Genomic DNA, 21,231 nt, shown 5'->3' on the forward strand with positions numbered 1-21,231 from the left:
TTACGTTGTGAGGTAACGCCTTCTGTCATTCTCAGCTTGGAAACTTTGTCCCTATACCCGTTATAATAATTGTGAATCGATAGAAAATACTTTATACCTGTCATTTGGCGTTATAGTGAATTGCCTTGCTTTGGTTGTGTGTAAGCTTCTTCTGGCGGTGTTGATAATTTCGCCTTTCTTTGCTGTATCTTTTTCTGACGTACCCAACTCGTAAGACTTACAGGTAACGCCAAAGCCTTTCAACCTTGTTTAATTTTTCTTTTTCTGACGTACCCAACTCGTAAGACTTACAGGTAACGCCAAGGCCTTTCAACCTTGTTTTATTTTTCTTTTTCTGACGTACCCAACTCGTAAGACTTACAGGTAACGCCAAGGCCTTTCAACCTTGTTTTATTGTTCAGCGCTCACATCTGAGTTGATCTTTGATAAAGATTCAGAGCTCAAGTTTGAGATAACCATTTTCGTCGGTTCAGAGTCCGTATATATTTTTACATATGCAAGAAGATATAAACTACTAGAATTTTGAAATTCAATGAGCCTCGATAAAAACCCCAGTTTAAAGCAGGGGAAAAGAGTGTCTCATTGTCTTTTTATTCATTTATGAAAACGGTTCTTATACATCATTAAAAATATTGCCAAAAGAAGAGAATGGTTATACTTATTCTTCCACCGGTAACGTGATGCCCCGCGATTAGCTGTAGTAGAACTTTAAGTTTGCTATGTTCCACGTCCTGGGGAGGATTCTTCCTTCCAAGGTCTCTAGACGATATGCTCCTCATTCGAAAGCTTCTTGCACCCGAAAGGGGCCTTCCCAGTTTGCTGCGAACTTTCCTCCTTTATCCTTTCCCATAGGTCTTTTCAGCACTAGATCGCCCTCTTGGAAACTCCTTTGTTTGACTCTCGTATTATAACGCCTAGCGGCCCTTTGCTTTATGGCGAATTCTCTGAAATGCGCTCTTTCTCTTCTTTCCTCGATCATGTCTAGGTTCTCTTCCAAAGCTCTGTTGTTCTCTTCCTGCGTCGTGGTTTCTCTGCGCCAACTAGGAGGATTTATTTCCACCGGGATCATCGCGTCTGAACCATAGACCATTGTAAATGGCGCTTCTCCTGTCGAGGATTGGGGAGTGGTGTGATACGACCAGAGGATGGGTGAGATATGGGCTACCCAAGCTTCGCCTTTGCTATCTAGCCTCCTTTTTAAGGCTCTTAGTATCACCTTATTTGCTGACTCCGCTTGTCCGTTAGCTTGTGGATGCTCCACTGATATAAAGGTGTTTTTGATTCCTTTGCTTCGACAGAATTCTACGACCTTTTCGCTGGCGAACTGTGTACCGTTGTCGGATACGATATATTTGGGCAATCCAAATCTGCAGATGATTTTCTTCCAATAAAAGATTTTTACCTGTTCCGCCGAGATGCTGGATACCGGTTCTGCTTCAATCCATTTTGTAAAGTAGTCCACGGCGACGATGATCCATCGCGCTTGTTTATAGCCAATCGGAAATGGACCAACGATATCTACACCCCACATGAAAAAGGGCCAGGGGGATAACACTGACTTTAGTGGCTCCCCCGGAACGTGATGCAGGTTGGCGTGTCTTTGACACTTGTCACAGTTTCTTACATACATGGCGGTATCATCATGTATATCTGGCCAATAAAATCCTGCTCTTAATATCTTTCCTGCCAATGCTCTTGAACCGATATGACTACCACACGATCCTTCGTGTACTTCAGACATGATGCGTTTGGCTTCTTCGGTACTGACGCATAAAAGGAGGGGGGATGCAAATCCCCTTTTGTATAGCTTATCCCCTATCATTGAATACCATGCCGCCATTTTCTTCAATTTAAAAGCCTTTTCCCTTTCTTTCGGGAGCTCATCCTTTTGGAGGTACCGGATAATGGGCGATCTCCAGTCTTCTTCTTCTATTACCATCATCATCTCTTCCCCGCTGATGCTGGGGGTTTTTATAGTCTCTTGGATAACGGTTCTATGGCTTCCTGGTTTTTTTGTGCTCGCCAGCTTTGACAATAGATCTGCTCTCATGTTTTGTTCACGGGGAACGTAAACTAATTCGAAAGAATCGAAATGCTTAGCTAGGTTTTGAACTCTTTCCACGTATTTGATTAACTGCGGCTCCTTCGTTTGAAACTTCCCTGATACTTGGTTGGTTACCAGTTGGGAATCACTCATGGCCCTTAACTCTTTTACCTCCATATCGCTTGCTAACTTCATTCCTGCTATCAAAGCTTCGTATTCTGCTTGGTTGTTGCTGGCTTTGAAGGCGAAACGTAGTGATTGTTCTATCATAACGCCATCTGGTCCTTCCAGTACTATTCCGGCTCCACTTCCTCGCACATTGGAGGCCCCGTCAACTGAGAGTGTCCAAGACGCCGTTTTCTCTGTTGTTGGCGGAGTAGACATTTCCAATACAAAATCAGCTAGTCTTTGTGACTTAATGGCCCCTCTAGGCGAGAAGGTGATGTCAAATTCTGATAATTCAACGGACCATGCTACCATCCTCCCTGCCAAGTCTGGCTTTCGGAGGACGTTCTTGATAGTGTAATCTGTTCTAACAACTACCTGGTGGCCTTGAAAGTACTGCCTTAATTTTCTGGCTGTGACAACTACCGCGAGAGATAACCTCTCTATTCTTTGATACCTTGTTTCTGCTCCCCTCAGGGTTCTACTTACGAAGTATATAGGTTTTTCTTCGCCCTCTATTTCCTGAACTAGAGCTGTACTCATGGCTCTATCCGAAACTGCGAGATATAGGTAAAGGGTGTTACCTGGTAATGGGCGTGTCAAGATGGGTGGTGATGCTAGGAACTCCTTTAGTTGTCTGAAGGCTTCTTCACATTCTGGTGTCCAGGAGAATCTCTCATTTTTTCTAAGGGATGCGAAGAAGTGGAAACCCTTTTCGCCCGCGCATGATAGAAATCTGGATAGTGCCGCTATTCTGCCTGTTAAGGTTTGTACTTCTTTCACGGATGTAGGGCTCCTCATGTCTATGATGGCTTGGCATTTTTCGGGGTTAGCCTCTATTCCTCTGCTGGTGAGCATAAACCCTAAGAATTTTCCGGCTTGTACTCCAAAGGAACACTTTGCTGGGTTTAGTCTCATGTTGTACTTTCTTACTGATCCCATGATGTCCAACAGATCATCATCATGGCGACTTCCCTCGGAAGTTTTTACTACCATGTCGTCGATATATACCTCTAAGTTCTTCCCTATTTGCTCGGCAAAAACCCTGTCCATCAACCTTTGGTATGTTGCTCCCGCATTCTTCAATCCAAAAGGCATGACGTTGTAAAAATAGTTGCAGGTGTTCGACATAAAGGCTGTATGGCAGGCGTCTGAGGGGTTCATCTTTATTTGATTGTATCCGGAGTAGGCGTCCATGAAACTCAGCATCTTGCACCCCGAGGCGCCATCGATTAACCTGTCTATGTTGGGTAGGGGATATGGATCTTTGGGACACGCCTTGTTTAAGTCTGTGAAGTCCACGCACATTCTCCACTTTCCGTTGGCCTTTTTCACCATGACGACATTTGCCAACCATGAGGGGTATTTTATTTCTTCGATGAATCCAGCCTCCTTTAGCTTCTCTACTTCTTCCGCTATAGCGACTCGTCTTTCTTCTCCTACCTTTCTCTTTCTTTGGGAGACTGGTTTTGTGCTGGGTGATATTGAAAGTTTATGTGTTATCACCCCTTCGTCAATCCCTGGCATATCTGAAGGCTTCCATGCGAATAGGTCAGCGTTATCTTTCAAGATTTTGATGATTCGTCTCCTCTCCTCGCTGGGCAACGCTGTTCCCAAGCTGGTTGTCTGGTGTGGGTGATCGCCTATTTGAACCTGCTCCAGGTCTTCTATAGGGCTTACCCTTCGATCTTGAAATTCCTCCCTCGGATCCATATCTGCGCTCTCTATGATGTTTATGCCGCCTGGAATTGCGGCTTGTCTTCTTTCGAATTTTCCGCTTGCGCTGGAAGTTCGGTGTCGTATCTTTAAGCTAGACTCGTAGCATTTCTTGGCGAGAATCTGATCGCCCCTTACCGTCCCTACTCCCCCATTATCAAGGGGGTATTTTATTGCTAGGTATAGAGTGGACATGGCCGCCCCCAATGTGTTAAAGGCGGGCCTACCTATAATAATATTATAGGAGGTAAAGGGAGTTTTAACTACCAGGTATCGCACCTTGATAGTTTTGGCGTTGCTGCCTTCTCCAAATGTGGTGAGAAGAGAGGCATAGCCCATTACATCCACTTGTTCGCCAGAGAACCCGACCAGGGTTCCGGAGTATGGTTGCAATTGTTCCTCTGCTAACTGCATGGCCTTGAAAGCTTCCCAGTACATAATGTCCGCTGAACTCCCTGAGTCTATCAGTACTCTTTTTACATCGCAGTTCAAAATTTGGACTTGAATCACTAATGGATCATCGTCATGAGGCGCTACCTCCAACCCATCCTTTGCTGTGAACGCCAAATCTGGCACGTCTAATGGCTGGGGTTGACTCACGAGGTATATTTCCGAGATGGCTCGGCGTACATACCTTTTCCTTGCCGAGCTTGATTCGCCCCCGCCTGAGAATCCTCCCGCTATTGTATTCACGGAGATTCTCCCCTTGGGAGGTTCTCTATTTGGCCCAGGAGGGTCCCTTGGCTCCTGTCGGGAGACTTTTGGCACGACAACCCGCCCTTGGGCGGCGTCGTCAATGAATTTGCGAAGGTGTCCGCTTTTTATCAGCTCTTCGATTAAATCTCTTAAGCGGAAGCATTTTTCTGTGGAGTGACCTCTACACCTGTGATATGCGCACCAGGCGTTATCGTCCAGCCCCATGGGGATGTTACTGGTTCTCCTTGGGGGGAGGTTTGCCAAACCAGTGGCCAGAATTTCGTTTAAAACGTAAACTTTTGAGGCGTTTAATGGCGTGAGGTCTTCATTGGCGGGATGGTTCCTGAATTCTCTTCTGGGCGGTTGGCGGTAGGGCTTCCCATGATGCCTCTGCCATGGGTCCCCTTGGTGGCCTCCCGTTTTTGGTCGTGGGTGTTCGGGTGCTCTAGTGGCACGGCCCACGTATTCCTTCTCCTTAACGTCTCTTTGTCTTTTCTCGGCGTTACTTTCTTCGCCCTTTATATAACACTCCGCCCTCTTGTTCACCTCCTGCATTGACGAGGCTGGCTTTTGGGCTAAGGACTCATTGAAATGTCCTGCTCTTAGCCCATTGTGGAAGGCTGCCACGAACATCTCCTGATTTGGATTTGAGACTTTGATGGTGGCTTCGCTAAATCTGGCGAGGAAGTTACGCAATGATTCGCCATGGTTTTGGCGGATGGAGAAAAGACTGGTTGATGTGACTTTCACGTGTTTCGATCCAGCGAACTGGTGAATAAATTTTTTATGAAAGTCAGCATAACTCTCGATTGAATTCTTTGGAAGGTTCATGTACCAACGTAGGGCGACATCCTTGAAGGTGCCGGCTAGTAGTTTACACTTTAGATGTTCCGGAGCATTGATTATGGCGGTTTGTGTTCCGATTGCCATCAGGTGCTCCCTTGGATCCGTCTTTTCGTCGAAGGTAGGAAGGTGAGGAACCTTGATTGTTTCCACCACTTGGGAATCCCACAAGTGTTGTGCTAAAGGCTGTACGTCCATGACGCCCTCTCCCTCCTCCTCCTCCGAAATCAATTTCGCTTTCTCTTTTTCATTAGTTCTTTCGGCTTCGATGGCCGCAATCTGAGTTTGTAAGCGCCGTATTTCTACAACGGCGGCTTGCAGGGTGTTAACGCTAGAGTTGTCGTTGTTTTCGTGTTCTCCAGCCATGTGAAGATGTTTGATTTTTCGTCTAGTTGCTGTGATAGGCTGGGATCAAATGATTTTACCGCAGCCCCACGGTGGGCGCCAAAATGTTCTGGTAAAAAACAAGGGGGTTTGTATTATTGATTAAATGGTGTGATTACACTCAATTCAATCCCAACAACCCTGGGAGTTTAATAAGTCAGAATTCGATCCTCCTTTACAGATGAAAATATGAAACTATTTATAGACTATTAAAGTCTTCTTCTCCAAGCTAGGGTTCCTAAAAATCCGGTCTTTAGCATCTTCTTCGGAGGTATAGCGTGAAAATAGGGATGAAAAACCTTGGTCTCCAAGCTATGGCGGTTGCGGGGAGTTGGTTTCTTCCTTCCCAAGTCAGTTGCTAATACAGGGAAGGAAAAGATATTTAATATAATACGGGATTCAGCTTCTGGGCGTTGCCTCGCTATCGTTAGTCACGCCCTGGGCTTCGTGTCGCCTAATTGGGTGTTTGGGATTTATTTGATTTGGGCCTTGTTCCCTTTCTGGTATTCATTGGGCTTGTTGGCTATATCCTCAAGTCCATTGCCCGGTCCAATCCCCTTTTGCATTTGCTAGCCCCCCGTTGAATATTTTAATTAAAAATTGGTTATGTGGCATTTTAAAATTAAATAAGTATTTAAAAATAAATAAATAAATTACAAATTGTTTTTTAAAAACTAAATTATAAAATATTTTTTTTATTATATGTAGTTTGTAAAATAATTTTGTTATATAAAAAAGTAAAAAAAAACATTTTATGAATTATTTTTTAAAAACTTTGTAAACTTTTTTGTAAATAAAAAATAATTATTAAACTTTTTATTAAAAAACAATTTTTAATACATTTTTATAAAAGCAAATATTATTATTTTTTAATTAAATCATATTTTTTATTTTTTTAAAATGTCACACAAGCAATTTATAGTAAAAAAAGTCAACGGGGGCTAGCAAATGCAAAAGGGGGTAAACTTGGGGGGCCAAAATCGAGCAATTGAAACTTGGAGGGCTAAAATCAAGCAATTGTGAAACTTAGAGGGTTAAAATCAAGCAATTGAAATGTGGGGGGCCAAAATCAAGCAATTGTGAAACTTGAGGAACCAAAACTGCATTTAAGCCAATATAATAATATAAGTGTTGATGTCCGACATATGTGTCCGACACCGGAATACATCTAATATGAGAAGTTTAGTTGCTTCATAGTTTTAAACTTTTATATTTATTTATGGATGACTACAAGATTTTTTTGGACTGGATTAAAAGACTGTTGTTGATGTAAAATCAAAACAAGTGGGAGGAACGAAACAAAATGATAAGGTTTGCAGCTGGCTGCTTTAACTAGACACCACCAATTCAAATATCTCTTTCTATGGCTTCAAAACCAAACCAAATTACTACTTCACCAATCTCATCTCCCATTTCTTCTCCTTCCTTCCTCTCAATACTTCAGCACCATGGATTCAAACTCCACCATCAACAATGAAATAGCCATTGATATACCTCCAATCTTGAGAGTATACAAAAACGGTCATGTTGAAAACTTAATGAGTGAAGAGATTGTTCCACCATCTCTTGATCCAACAACAAAGGTTGAATCAAAAGATGTTGTAATCTCCAAAGAACATAACATATCAGCAAGACTTTTCATTCCTAAAACAACATACCCACCAACACAAAAACTCCCTATCTTTATTTACTTCCATGGTGGTGCTTTCTGCATTGAAACCCCTTTCTCGCCGAATTACCATAACTATCTTAACTCTGTTACTTCACTTGCTAATGTTATTGGTGTCTCTGTTAACTACAGAAGAGCACCAGAATACCCTGTTCCCACTGCTCATGAAGATTCATGGATTGCACTCAAATGGGTTGCTTCACATGTTAATGGAAATGGCTCTGATGAATGGTTGAATCAATATGCAGATCTTGAGAAAGTGTTCTTAGGAGGTGATAGTGCTGGTGCTAATATTTCACACTATTTGGGTCTTCGGGTTGGGAAGGAAAATTTGTATGGTGTGAATCTTGAAGGGGTTGTTTATATTCATCCTTATTTTTGGGGTGTGGATGCAATTGGGTCAGAATCGGATCGAGCTGAATTTGTAGAAAAGATTCATAATTTATGGCGTTTTACATGTCCAAACACGAGTGGATCCGATGATCCGTTAATTAACCCGGCTAAGGATCCGAATTTGGGGAGTTTGGGTTGTAAGAGAGTGCTTATTTGTGTTGCTGAGAAAGATATTTTGAGGGATAGAGGTTTGTATTATAAAGAATTGCTTGAAAAAAATGGTTGGAGTGGTGTTGTGGAAGTTGTTGAAACAGAGGATGAGGATCATATTTTTCATATATTCAAACCAAGCTGTGATAATGCTTTGGCTTTGCTTAGCCAAATTGTTTCATTCATCAAAAGGGATTGAAAATATCATGTTATTGATAAGTGTGGAAGTAGAATAGTATAAGAGGTTAATCGATATGCTGCATAATGGAAACCAATAATTTCTCATTTCTCATGTATTTGATTAAAGTGGATATGATGTTGCGATTTGGTGGAAATAGACTATATTATTAGATGATTTATTTGTTAAGTAATTTAGTGACTATAATTTTATTTTCTAAAAATAAATGGAATGGAAGTACTAGAATTCGAATCTTAATCCTATATATTATATGCAATATTTTTACCAACTTAACTATGTTAAAAATGTGAACGTGTGTGTGTTTTATTTTCGGACGATTTATTCTAAATTTTTATATAAAGGAAATGGGGGGTGGAGAGAGAGATTGTCTCTTCTAAATTATATGGTTTATAGATAAATATATTTTTTGGTCAATAAGATTCAACTTAACCGATAATATTGTCAGTGGCAGAATTGGGCAAAAAAAGTCGATCATTGGTTCGATATTTAGCTCCATTTCTACCAATTGTAAGCTTATGGATGATTGAAAATCTAAGGTAAAGTGAATATTTCAATTTTTCCTTATTCTTTTTCAGCTGACTCCTAAAATCCCAATTTGTTAAAACTTCAATTTTCTCAATTTCTTAGAAATGGGTTCTTTATAATCAATTGGTGTGAAGAACAATGGTTAAAAAAAGAGTAAATTGTTGTTGGTTCTCTTTCATAATAAATTAGAATTGAGTAATTTTTGAAAGAATTTGTTTCCTATTATTAAAAATATTAAATAATAACTAAATATTATTTATCAAAGTTGTTAAGAAAATAAAATTTAACTTTTTATTGAAATTTGTATTACACGTAATAGTGAATATTGAATTTTGGGTTAAATAAGATTTGGTCCCTATAAATATCTCGAATTTTGTTTTTAGTCTCTATAAAAATTTTCAACACTGGTCCCTCAAATATTTTCTATCACAACTTTTGGTCCTTACTTTTAATCAAAATCTTGTGTACTTTCACGTTTTTGAACGGTTTTTTGTTTTCATACTTATAATATTATAAGAACATCTCAAATAAAATTTAGAATTTTTTAACAAAAGATGAATTATTTATGAATTTTATGTGCAAAAAATAAAAAATTCATATTTAATTGAACTCTTGTTAAAAAAATGAAAACGTTTGTAAGAAAGGTTCATATAATGTATTAAACATGACAGCGGAAAAAAATTAATTTCGAATGATATGCACGAGTTGAATGAAAAGTAGGACCAAAAATAATGACAAGAAATACTTTAGGGACCAAAAGTTGTTGAAAATTTTTATAGGAACTAAAAACGAAATTTGAGATATTTATAGGGACCAAAAACATATTGAACCCGATAAAATAAAATAAAAAACAAATTCACCGTAACAGTCATGTAAACATTTTTTAAAATACTTGATAGGTTTAGGGGTTTTGATTTTCAAACACAGAAAATAGGGTTTGACGGGGATAATAAAAATTTTAATCATAACTTTCAAAATTTTGTGAATAGAAATCTCATTTAAAACTTCATCATTGTGGTACACCAACAATAAAAATCAAATTGTAATATTCATTATTTCCTTTAGGGTATATGTACCACTTCATTAAGTGGTCCATGGTGGACCAGTCATGAATAACATTATAACGAATACGAATTTTACAAAATCTACCATTGAATTGAAAGTTTATATCATATAGATCATCTATAGAAAAAGTGAATTTATGAATGATCTATACGATATAAACTTTCCATTTAAAAGTGAATTTCGTAAAATTCAAGTAGTCCACTGTAGCATTAGCCTCGGTTTAGTATTATTTTGTGTTGTGAGAAGTTATTCACGCATTCTTTCCTATTGACCTACATTTTCCTCCACTTGCATTTTTCATATGACCCAAACTTTCTTTCACCCCACTATTTTCTTCTCACCCACACTTTTCTCACTCATTTTTCTTCTTAAACCCAAGAACCATGTCTTACTTTTCTCATCTATGGTTGCTGCACCCTCTCTATCTCCCAACCTTCATGCCACTTTCTTCACTCTTTGCAATTCCCACTCAAACCCAATCTTACTTATCTCTTTCTTGCGTCCTTCATCTCACATTCGCATTAACATTTGTTTCCACTCACATATTTTGATTTCAAAAGAAATATACTTGACAACTATGATTATTGTTTCTTTAGTTGATTCTAAGTCTTATTTTAGCCAAAATCAGCAGAACACAATTGTTTTTTATATCACAATGTATACCCAAAATTTCGATAATCACCTTCACCAATTAAAAAATGTACAAAAGTGTCTCACAAATTAGTTCAGCTCATGTTAAATAGTCAACCACTTTATTTAAACTATAAGAAAATTTTGAGAGGATGAAAAACATCTCATTTTTATTTTTAGAGACTAAAATCAAAATTCGCTATATTTTTTAGGACAACAAATTTATTTAACTCTGTTATAAAATAAAAATGTTAGCTACTTTAATTTAAAAACTTCTTTCAATTTTTTTTCCACATAATACTTTCAATATTTTTAAATAGCTACAATAATTTGATTTTAAAACCAATTTATGAATGTAAAAACATTTGTCAAGTTTTTTGTTTTATAATTTGAAATTTCAAATATAGTTCTTGATCTGAATTTGAAGTCTCAATCTGTGATAAAATGGCCCAATGCGATGAATGGCTAACTCACAACTCAGTACATATTGACAAGAAACCAAGTATCCACATTTTACGGAAGATACCCAGAAAGATCCTGCAACACATAGAAAGACTATACAAAAAAAATAAAATATAATGGCCCATGCAGGTCTCGAACCTGCGACCTTCGCGTTATTAGCACGACGCTCTAACCAACTGAGCTAATGGGCCATTCAGTTTATGTTTCAGTTTTAATATATATGATAACCATCTTGTTTTGTGATTGTTTGAACCAAAAATTGATTGAATAATCTGACTAGACACATAAATATGTAAATACAAAAATTGAATCGTCACTATAAAATTGTGGGAACGCCACCACTCGTGCGTAAGCACGAGTATATACAAGTTCTCTAATAAATGCATATGGTATGCATTACATTCTCAAAACTAAACATAAAATAGAGGATACTTGACCCAAAGTTTTAAATAGCGGGCGCGGTCACGTTTGCGTTAATTAAGGTTTTCACGATTTCGGCCGTTACGGATGTTGCGTTAAGAATTACTGTCGTTACAGTGTGAATTAATCACAATACCGCACAAATCTTATTAAAATTATTTGTACTATCATATATCTGTATAACAATTTAAATCAGAGATAGTGTGAAAATTTTGAACTAAAAAATAGCAAAAATATGAAATTTTTCTTCCCTTATAGCTCATTATCTCTATGTTGGCAACTTGACACTCGTAAAAGTGTGGAATGTAATCATATACTGAAGCATAATAAGAATCAATTAATAAGTTGCTTAAAGTCATTTTGTATTATATACTTGTTTTCCTTGGAAATGGAAACTGAAGCATATTGAATTAGCTAGAATCAATTGCTATAAAGAACAATGGTTAATGATTAGGTGAATTGTTGATTCTCTTTCATAATGAATTAGAATGAGGAGATAGTATGAATAACTATTGAATAATGAATTAGATTCATTACATAAAATTAAAAAAAAGTGTTGTATTAGCACGGGCGGATCTAAACATTACATATTGGTGTGGTTAAACATGAATAAAATTATAAACTACATTATATTAAAAATAAGAAATAATATTGTTTAGTTCAATACATTTATAATGAAAATCGTCTATTTTTCATTTATTCATCTTATAAAGAGAATAGTGAAACCATTTAAAATTTCTTGGATTAAATATATTTTTAGTCCTTACGGAATCACGTTCTTTCAAGTTTAGTCCTTTTTAAATTGTAATAGTAATTTTAGTCCTCCATAATATTGCAACTAGTAAAAATAGCCCATATTTTAAAAACTTTTTCCAAAAATGGATTTTTTTTTTAATCAAACAAAAATGGATATTTTAGTCCTCAAATTAATCTCTATAAAATGCATATAGGGACTAAAAGTGAATAAAATAATTTTAGGAACTAAAATTAAAACTCTTAATTTTATAAGGACTAAAAATATATTTAATCTAATTTTTTTATTTTTTTTTATGTCAAGTATCCAAATTTCTTTAATACTCTAACTTATTACACAATTTCTATAAACTATTTAAAATAGTTATTCATATTGTAGCACACTTGATAAGGTCATTGCATTTTATATACAAAGATTGAGCTTCGAGTCCGAACATCTCATTTATCCAATTTATGAGTGAAATTTCTGACCACTACCACCGATTAAAAAAAGAAACTACTCTAAGCCAACTTCTTTCCGTTAAAACCTTACGTAGGAGTAGGATTGTGGAATCATACCCTTTATTTTTGCTTTAAGAAACGTTTTTGTATCCACTTTATCCTCAATATATTATAGGAGAGGAGAAGGTACTACTAGTACTAGGATCGATGGATCGATTCATGCAATGTTAACAATTCAATGGCATATAAAGTCTCGTGAACAAATTAGATCAACATGGAAATTTTCTGCTCAACAACCATGTTAAATTGTGTATCAGTATTCTTAATTTCACAACCAAATGAATACCAGAGCAATAAATTAACAACAATAATTCCTTGAATGTTCGATACATAAAAAAACTTTAACATAAGCAAAGGAAACCTAATTAAAATCACCGTTACTTTTCTACCTATTTTACCAAATTTCTTTCATTGAAATTAGTGCCAATATATTGTCCCCACGAGATCACTTAGTTACTTATAATAACTTGTTGCATCTACTCCATCTGTAAAAAAACATGATGCTTAGTGCAATTTAATCATTACTATAGTCCTTTCTCTACTTATTTTTTCCCTTTTCTTTTGTTTTTATCCATTTCTGAAAAAAACATAGAGAAAATAAAAGAATGCAATTATCAGGGGCGTCTTCGAGTTTTATGAAACTCTATGCAAAATATAAAAATGGTTCCTTAATAAAAAAAATATTATAAAAAAATTTGTTGATTTAAATTGCATATAATATAAATAAATAAATAAAATATTTTTATTCTTTTAGACATATAAATTATCAATATTAAATCAATTGCATTAAATCAAATGAGACAAGAAATATAAAATAATTATCTTTGTATATAACGTCAAAAAGGAACATCCTAATCTAAGATTAAATTTTTTACAAAGGTTAAAATGGACTAGAACTATATTTACGAGTATAGATAACTAATCTATTGATACTCATATAATATTTTATGAACATTAACAATATATAATATTATTTTAGGGCCTAAAAAGTAATCTATTAATATACATCTAATATTTTATAGGTATAAATAATATATAAGTAATATTATAGAACCTCAAAATTTTGAGTTGAGGCCTGATGTCGTCGCACATCCCGCACTTGTGTGCAGGCCGGCCTTGACAATCACAACACAAGAATATAACGTGGAAACTCCAAAACCGGAGAAAAATCACGGCTGTTGTCTAAACCGACAACCAGAGAATAAACACTATGTGAAAATTGTTACAACATATAGACTTCACTCTTAACCACCTCATGCCCAGTACACCCACACTCTCCAAAGTAAATATTTGAACTACATCTCAAATACTCTTAAACAAGAGCATTAAAGAAAAGAAAAAAGACACAAATATAAACTTAAAGTGTTTACAAGTGTTACTACTTGGTGTATTGAAACAAGGAACTTGAGATCTCTTTATATAGCATTGAGCTCCTTCACTCTCCACTTTTTTAAGCAATGCGAGACTTCTCAAATATAATTTGCTTGGCATTTTCTCCTTCATTGGCAATGTGGAACTTACATTGCAATTAACCCCATTACTAACTAAACTAGTACGAATTATTCTTCTTCCATAATTATATTGCAGCTTTGGTGTTTCTAAAATAAGTATGTAGTTTCAAATATAGAATATACATGTGGACACCCTTTTCAAAACTTTGACACTTTCATTTTGTTTCAAAATGGTGAGTGTTTTGAAAATGTAAGGTATATAATAATATAATAAACCTTTAAAAAATATTCAACCGTGGCTCTTTAGTCTTTACCATTTCTAGCTAGCACCCTAATTGTGGATTTTTTGAAAAGATTTTAAAAGGTCAATTGGTCATCCCTAACAATCGTATCATGTAGGTATGAATGTAATTTTTAAAATGATTTATTTTGTCATTTAAAAAGAATTACTAATTAGTGATTTTTTTGAAGGGATTTTTTTTGGAAATTTCGAAATGACGTATTTCTTTCGAAAGGGGTCTTTTATGTCAAGTGTCTGGTAGATATATAGGTGAAAACTTTTATCTTGAAAATAGTTTCTAGGTAAAAGTTCTGGTTCCCTATGTTCCTTTTACGAGTGAGATATCTTTCATACTTTATGCTGGAACCAATAGAGTTTGTTAAGGTGTCACATTGGGTCTTGATATGGGTCACGGGGATTTAAAGTCTCTTGTTGCTTTGTCCTACTTGTGGTTGATCCCTGCCTTCCTGGGGTTATTCTTCTTCTTGTGATGGTATCTTTGACCGGTTCTAGTTTGTTGGGGTGTGCATCCTTGTTTCCTTGTAAGCTTTGATGGAGTGTATTCTGGTACACTTTTTTTTAACCTTCTTGTACTTTTATTTTGTTTATATATATATAATATTTGCCATTTAAAAAAAATGACACAACTTGTTATTCGTTTATTTTTTATTTATGTGTAATTATTTTAAATATATATAAAAGGATATAAAAAAGTCAAATTGTTTATAGTGGAGTATTTATATTAAAATATATATATGGTTTAATTTTGATGGATTGTAATATTAAAATATAAACTGTTAACATTCACAAATCCTAGCTTAACTGGTAGAAATGTCGAAATTGTTAGTGTCGGACGTTGGAACCGGGTTTCGAACCGTGGTCACTCCACTTTGTGTGTGTGAATTTTCAATGGTTTTGCCATTTCGTCTATCAACCAAAAAAAAATAATCTGTCAACGTACACACAATAAAACCAATTATATAACTTACTTTAAAAGTGGTCATGGTAAAAATCTAATGTTTTTAAATTCTAATAATCTAATCAAACTGCCTATGCAAACAAAAGGGCTCGACCACCACATGCGGGTGTTTAAACCAAGGGTAGCATTATACGCTTTCAACCACCACAAGGAGTACATTTTAACTTCATCTACAATGTGGGGAATTGTAGTCTCTTGTGCCTTGAATATTCTACAATTCCGCTCAGGCCACATAACCCAAATGTAACATAAACTAGACAAGCTGCAAGAAAGAACGACAAGCACACAATCCTCCAGAAGAATGAACAAATTGGACCAAGTGATCCTGTAACTGGGCTGAATCAGTTGTCTGTATACCAATCCAAGCCTGAATCGAGTTCCACAAGGATGCAAAAACAGGACAAGAAAGGAACAAATGTTGAGTTGTTTCCAATCCACCACACCCAGTCACACAAAATTGAGCTTCCTGATGTATAATGTTACGTAACGCCAAGAAGTCTCTGGTCGGTGACCTGTTTCTAAAAAGCCTCCAAGACAAGACTGAGACCTTCAAGGGTATCTGTTTATGCCAAGTCAAATCTGATGTCGCCTCCGCAACGGGCACTTCCGTAGCGGTGAGTAAATGATAAGCATCTCGCACGGAATAACCTCCAACATGGTCGTGCCTCCACACCAAGTGATCTGAAATGTTAGGCTGCAAAAAATGTCATAAAGTAGATTCCTACATTCCCTTAACATTTCCTCCTCCCACGCCCATAACTGGCGTCGCCACTGCCACACCCCCGCCCTCTTTCCACCCTAACTCAAACATAACAGCAACCGAACTCGACTTATTATTAGACAAGTCGAAAAGTCGCCCATATCTCTCCCTCAGAGGGACACCACCTAACCATGGATCTGTCCAAAAGAAAGTATCCACATGTTACCAACCCTCCTCCCAATACTTTCCTCGAACCATCCGCCCCCGACAGTGCCCTCCCCATCACGAATATTTTATATCTCGCTCCACCACGCAGAACCAGTCTGGCGCCCAACCGCCAACCTTCCAGCCACCTCCCCGTACCTAGCAACCAACACCCTATACCACAATCCATCTCGGTCTACTAACAGCCTCCAACATCACTTTCCTAGCAAAGCCGTATTAAACTCCCTCATCTGACGAACCCCCAGCCCACCGTACTCCTTTCCTAAACAAACATTGTTCCAACTAATCCAAGAAATTTTCCTATTACCTTCACTCCCTCTCCAAAAAAATTTATTCAATAGAAGAGATTATACCTGGCGGAGCTTTGAAGAATGAAAGAACGTAGACAGGCTGAGAAGTCAGGACAGACTTAAGAGAACCAAGCGACCACCGAAAGAGAGAAAATGACTTTTCCACCCAGACAGTCGAGTTCGAATGCGAGTCAAAACCGGATCCCAGAATGATAGGCGCTTAGGATCACCCCCTATAGGGAGGCCGAGATACATAAAGGAACCCTGCCCACAATACAACCCAAAATAGAAGCCGCCTCAGCCAACCAAGAATCACTAATATCCCTATCAACATACTTTTGTTAAAAACTTAAAATTCACCCGCAACCCAGACACCTGCTCAAATAGGACAAGAACGACTCGTATGGCACGAACATTAGCCCAGCTCTTGACACCTTGGAGTAAAGTGTCGTCAGCGAATTGTAGATGAGAAACAACTGTGGAATCCACTGAACCAATACTGTAACATGTAAAAATCTGAGACTGAACCATTGCTCTCATCATTCAGCCCCTCTGCTGCTAGTATTATTAAACACAAAATGTAGCACCTATCTATATCTAAGTTAGAATTCGAAAATAGTCTGCATGTCTTGGGCGTTTAACTCATTTCACAATATTCAAACTCTGTTAATTTAAATAAAAATATTTTATTTTTGTAAGAAAAAAAGTAAATATGTATTCAATTTTTTTTTTTATAATGTATTCAAAATCATTATTTAAAGTATAACATAATTTCTAAATAATTTTAAAAAAAAATTCATTTTCATTACCAGTATTCGGCTCACTGTACCACATAATCTAATTCGGGATTCAGTTCTAACATCAACTAATTTAAGCTCCCTCCCGATTGCAATTGTGAAGATCGAACCATAATCCTTCCTATCAAATCCAGCATCAATCACACTTGGACCAACTAATGATTGATATAAGTTGAAAAACTTTGGCATAGGAAATAAATGGAAAAAAAAAATTGAAAGTAAAATACTCTCTCCGTCCCAAAATATAAGAACTAGTTGACCACTACACGTATATCAATACATAACTTTGATTACGAATATATTTAATTGTGCATCAGTAAAAATTATAGAAATTTCATATTTTGAAAATACTCGTTGAAACAAATCAAACAAGATTTTATATGATAATATTTATATTTATATATTTTTATAAAAATACAATCAAAACAAAACATATGAATAATACATTTAGTCAAACGAAATCTTATAAAATGGAACGGAGGGAGAGAGTAATAAATAAAGTTCCAGCCGTAACGGATTTGCAATTATCATGGCAATGACGTTTTTTACACCTACGATCCGTTTACTGCCAGGAGACAAAAAGGTGTATCCTTTTCCTGCGGTTATTTTATTACTAATATAATTAAATCTGAACCGTTCATTGTAATCATTAACCTCGTTAACATTTCTTTACGATCGATCACTCTCTTTTTATAAGCTCTTTCTTCTACCTCGCTTTTTCACTCCTCACTAACTCGTCTCAAAATACCAAAACCAAATTCAGATAAGCTAAAAATGGCTGATTGCAAACGCGCTTCTCCAACAATTGTAGCTATTAACGACTCTTCTCCAAACGGAACCTCCATCTCCAAGAAAAGAAAAATTACTCCTTCTGCTTCACAGTTACTAGCTTCTGAAATGCCACACCAAATTCCTAACTCGCTCACCGACTCACCGGAAAAAGCTATATCACTGGTTAATTCCGTCAACTCCGCTGTCTCGGTGACTTCCAATGAAATTCACACGGATCATAGTCCGCTCACGTCTAGCTTCAGCTCCGGCAAGCTTACGGAAAATGACCGCACGCCGTTAGATCCGGAGGTTTGTTTTTCCAAATTCTGAATTCTCCAAATGGACTTAGTTTTTTAATTCTTCAGTTTTTTTTTTAATTTTCATTCAGAAGCTCAGAAAATTAACTAACGCATTTAATTGAATTTAACCTAGAAATTTAGTTAACTAATATTCGCGAATTAATGTGATTTGATGATCCTGCAGCTGAAAACCAAGGGTTTTGAAACGGTAGATTCAAACGCAACGAAACGCAATTTGAAATCGTTCAGGTTTATATTCTAGTTTCTCTTTCCGTTACAGTTCAATTTTCTAACAAAAAATTGTGACTCATTTTTTTTTCTTTCTTCGATGATGTTGTTCAGGGAGGAAGATATTGATGAATTCTTTGCAAGATTTGAGAGGGAAGAGCAAAAGAGGTTTGCAGAAAAGTAAGTATAATACAGTACATTAAATAATAATTAAATTAAATTTTAATTATTTGGGAATTGGTGACGCAAGATAAGGAATGTGAGAGCCGTGATCTGTGGCTCTCTCTGGTACTGATCATGGCGCAGTGACAGAATAGAACGCTAACTAACTAACAACTTTCCCTTGTTTGTAGGTACAACTTTGATATTGTTAGAGATTTGCCGTTGGAGGGTCGTTATGAGTGGGTTCGTTTACATTGAATGTGCTATGAATAAGAGAGAGATTAGGAAAAAACAAAGAGTGCGTGCTATTTTTAGTTTTTAGAGTCAGAGAGAGAGTTATGGAGGGTGAATTAGGGGAGAATGTGGGACCATGAATGTCTGCATTTTGACGCATTCCTGTAATCAGAATAACCGCAGTTTGTGTAATAGTTGAATTGAGATTAGACAGTTCAGATTTCAAAGTCGATTATTCCATTTGGAGAGGGTGAGATGAGATGGTAGTAATTAGGGTGTTGTGAGTAGTGGTTCCCACTGGACACAGGTAACTAGTATAAGGAAGCTAACCTGACACAAGGTTAAAAGAAATTTACTGTGCAATAATATACTATAGTTAGGATTTTTGTACAGCTATAACTTTACTGTAACTGCTTAATTTACTCTTTATGTTGGATACAATAAGCTAGCTTTTCTGCAACAATCTCAGCTGAGCTCTCTCATAGATACAATTAGAATTTTAGAATCTTGTTATTTTCTTCAGGTTAATTTAATTAATACAGTGGGGCTGTGACTATTTCAGTGTTTGTTTCATAATAATAATAATGGAATTAATCAGCTAGCTCTTGCTTAGGATGTTTACATTATTATTATTCATTCGATCTTATTGGGAAATAATTTGAAATAATTGATAGAACTTAATTTGGTACTGGTAGTAGTAATTTTATGTGAAAAGTGTCTTTTGTTGGAGCTTCCTCTTTTTGGTGCACGTTTTCTCTTTGGCTTTCTGCTGCTTCAATTACTTTTATTTTGATTTTGATGTATGGAATATGAAATTCTTTCTTTTTCTTTCCTTTATGCTATTTTAGAATATCCTCTCGATCCCAAGTTATGATGCCCCAACTCAGTGTGGGGACCATGTTCCTGGCACATAAACAAATGACTCGATAAGCTAATTACCTCTTAGCCCATTTTTGGTATTACGGGGTATATCAGAATCGCGGTGATTTATATGATTTTTCAAAAGTTATACTCTATAAATTATGCAAAATTATACAGTAAAAAAAAAAATTATGCAAAGTTATGTTGGATTACTGTAATTCTAACATATTCATTGTGATATTAAATACACACTCAATTTTTTTCTACGGTATCGTTAATACCCGACAAACGATGAGAACAAAACTACATGCTTGTGAAGTAAAAATTAGTTGTGGGGCTACTTTATGCAAATTTTATATATGTAGTTTGTTATAATTGGTTGAAATATAAATACCTCCAATTATCAAAATGGTAGTGTAGGTCTCACCTTAGCTCTTCCATTTTTTTCATTCTTAAGAACTAATTAACTCTGATTATAGTAGCTGTATATTTTGGCTTAGCAACATGCACGAAATTAATAACCACTTACCAATGACAACCAAAGCTACATACATGCTATACCATATATATATATAATAATATAATAATATGAGGACTTAATTAGTACTCTATCAATCCATCATTATCGGTCCCCTATATATCATTCAATTTATAGATTTGTTTGGTTATTTAGTGGAAACCATGTTCTTATTTGCATTGTTTCCGTAGATTCAACTTTTTATAAAATGAACATAATATAATGCGTATGAGAGAATCTAGTCCATTTTATAAGTGTTCTTGTCTTTTGGATTGGTCTTCAATTATTAGAAGTTGCTAAATATGTACGTTTATCTCTTAAACATATTAAAGGTAGTAAAGAAAACTATCGCATGCCTTAAATGTTGAAAGCGAACGTTTAAAATTTCACATGACAGTCGTTATCAACATGTACCCACTAAGCAAATTAGGAAGTGCTCTTGTCTTTTACATATATAGTAGCATATATAGCTAGCTAAATATAGCTTGAGCAATTAATAGGATAAAGGAAAGTAGCTTTTAATCTTTAACTCTATATGTTTCCTTTTTCTCTTTTGCTTCTTGTTTTTTAACGGTTGTTCTCGGTAAATAATAGACGTGGGTATATGTACAAAGAAAGAAAGAAAAAATAGACGTGGGATTTTTTACACTGTCCTTTAATAATTTTAGAATATATATATACCAATAAGAAACAATTATACGTTGATTATAAGTTAGTTGTGAGTATCACAAACAAATTTACTTGTGACTTATTTTTATTACATAATTGTTAGATAAATACTCTCAAATTATTAAGGCGTAGAGTAAGTCTCACAATCACATA

General features: G+C 36.0%; 3 protein-coding genes and 1 non-coding gene across 4 annotated transcripts; 2 read left to right on the forward strand and 2 right to left on the reverse strand.

The window, feature by feature from the left end:
- Window positions 1-4,846, reverse strand: LOC123922235. The gene is made up of 2 exons (XM_045974972.1): window positions 3,890-4,846; window positions 1-51 (listed from the first exon to the last, which is right to left on the reverse strand). The coding sequence occupies exons 1-2, from the start codon at window positions 4,844-4,846 to the stop codon at window positions 1-3; spliced, it is 1,008 nt and encodes a 335-aa protein (XP_045830928.1).
- Window positions 4,847-7,095: 2,249 nt separating this feature from the next.
- Window positions 7,096-8,496, forward strand: LOC123924290 (probable carboxylesterase 12). The gene has a single exon (XM_045977132.1). The coding sequence runs from the start codon at window positions 7,297-7,299 to the stop codon at window positions 8,257-8,259; it is 963 nt and encodes a 320-aa protein (XP_045833088.1). The 5' UTR covers window positions 7,096-7,296; the 3' UTR covers window positions 8,260-8,496.
- A 2,562-nt stretch (window positions 8,497-11,058) lies between these two features.
- On the reverse strand, window positions 11,059-11,132 carry TRNAI-AAU. Its single transcript has one exon. It is a non-coding gene; the product is annotated as a tRNA-Ile (tRNA).
- Window positions 11,133-18,005: 6,873 nt separating this feature from the next.
- On the forward strand, window positions 18,006-19,607 carry LOC123924291 (cyclin-dependent kinase inhibitor 7-like). Its single transcript, XM_045977133.1, has 4 exons — window positions 18,006-18,417; window positions 18,592-18,656; window positions 18,750-18,815; window positions 18,989-19,607. The coding sequence occupies exons 1-4, from the start codon at window positions 18,112-18,114 to the stop codon at window positions 19,053-19,055; spliced, it is 504 nt and encodes a 167-aa protein (XP_045833089.1). The 5' UTR covers window positions 18,006-18,111; the 3' UTR covers window positions 19,056-19,607.
- The last annotated feature ends 1,624 nt before the right edge of the window (window positions 19,608-21,231 follow it).

This window comes from Trifolium pratense, linkage group LG4 (assembly GCF_020283565.1).
Source record: "Trifolium pratense cultivar HEN17-A07 linkage group LG4, ARS_RC_1.1, whole genome shotgun sequence".
Taxonomy (NCBI): Eukaryota; Viridiplantae; Streptophyta; class Magnoliopsida; order Fabales; family Fabaceae; genus Trifolium; species Trifolium pratense.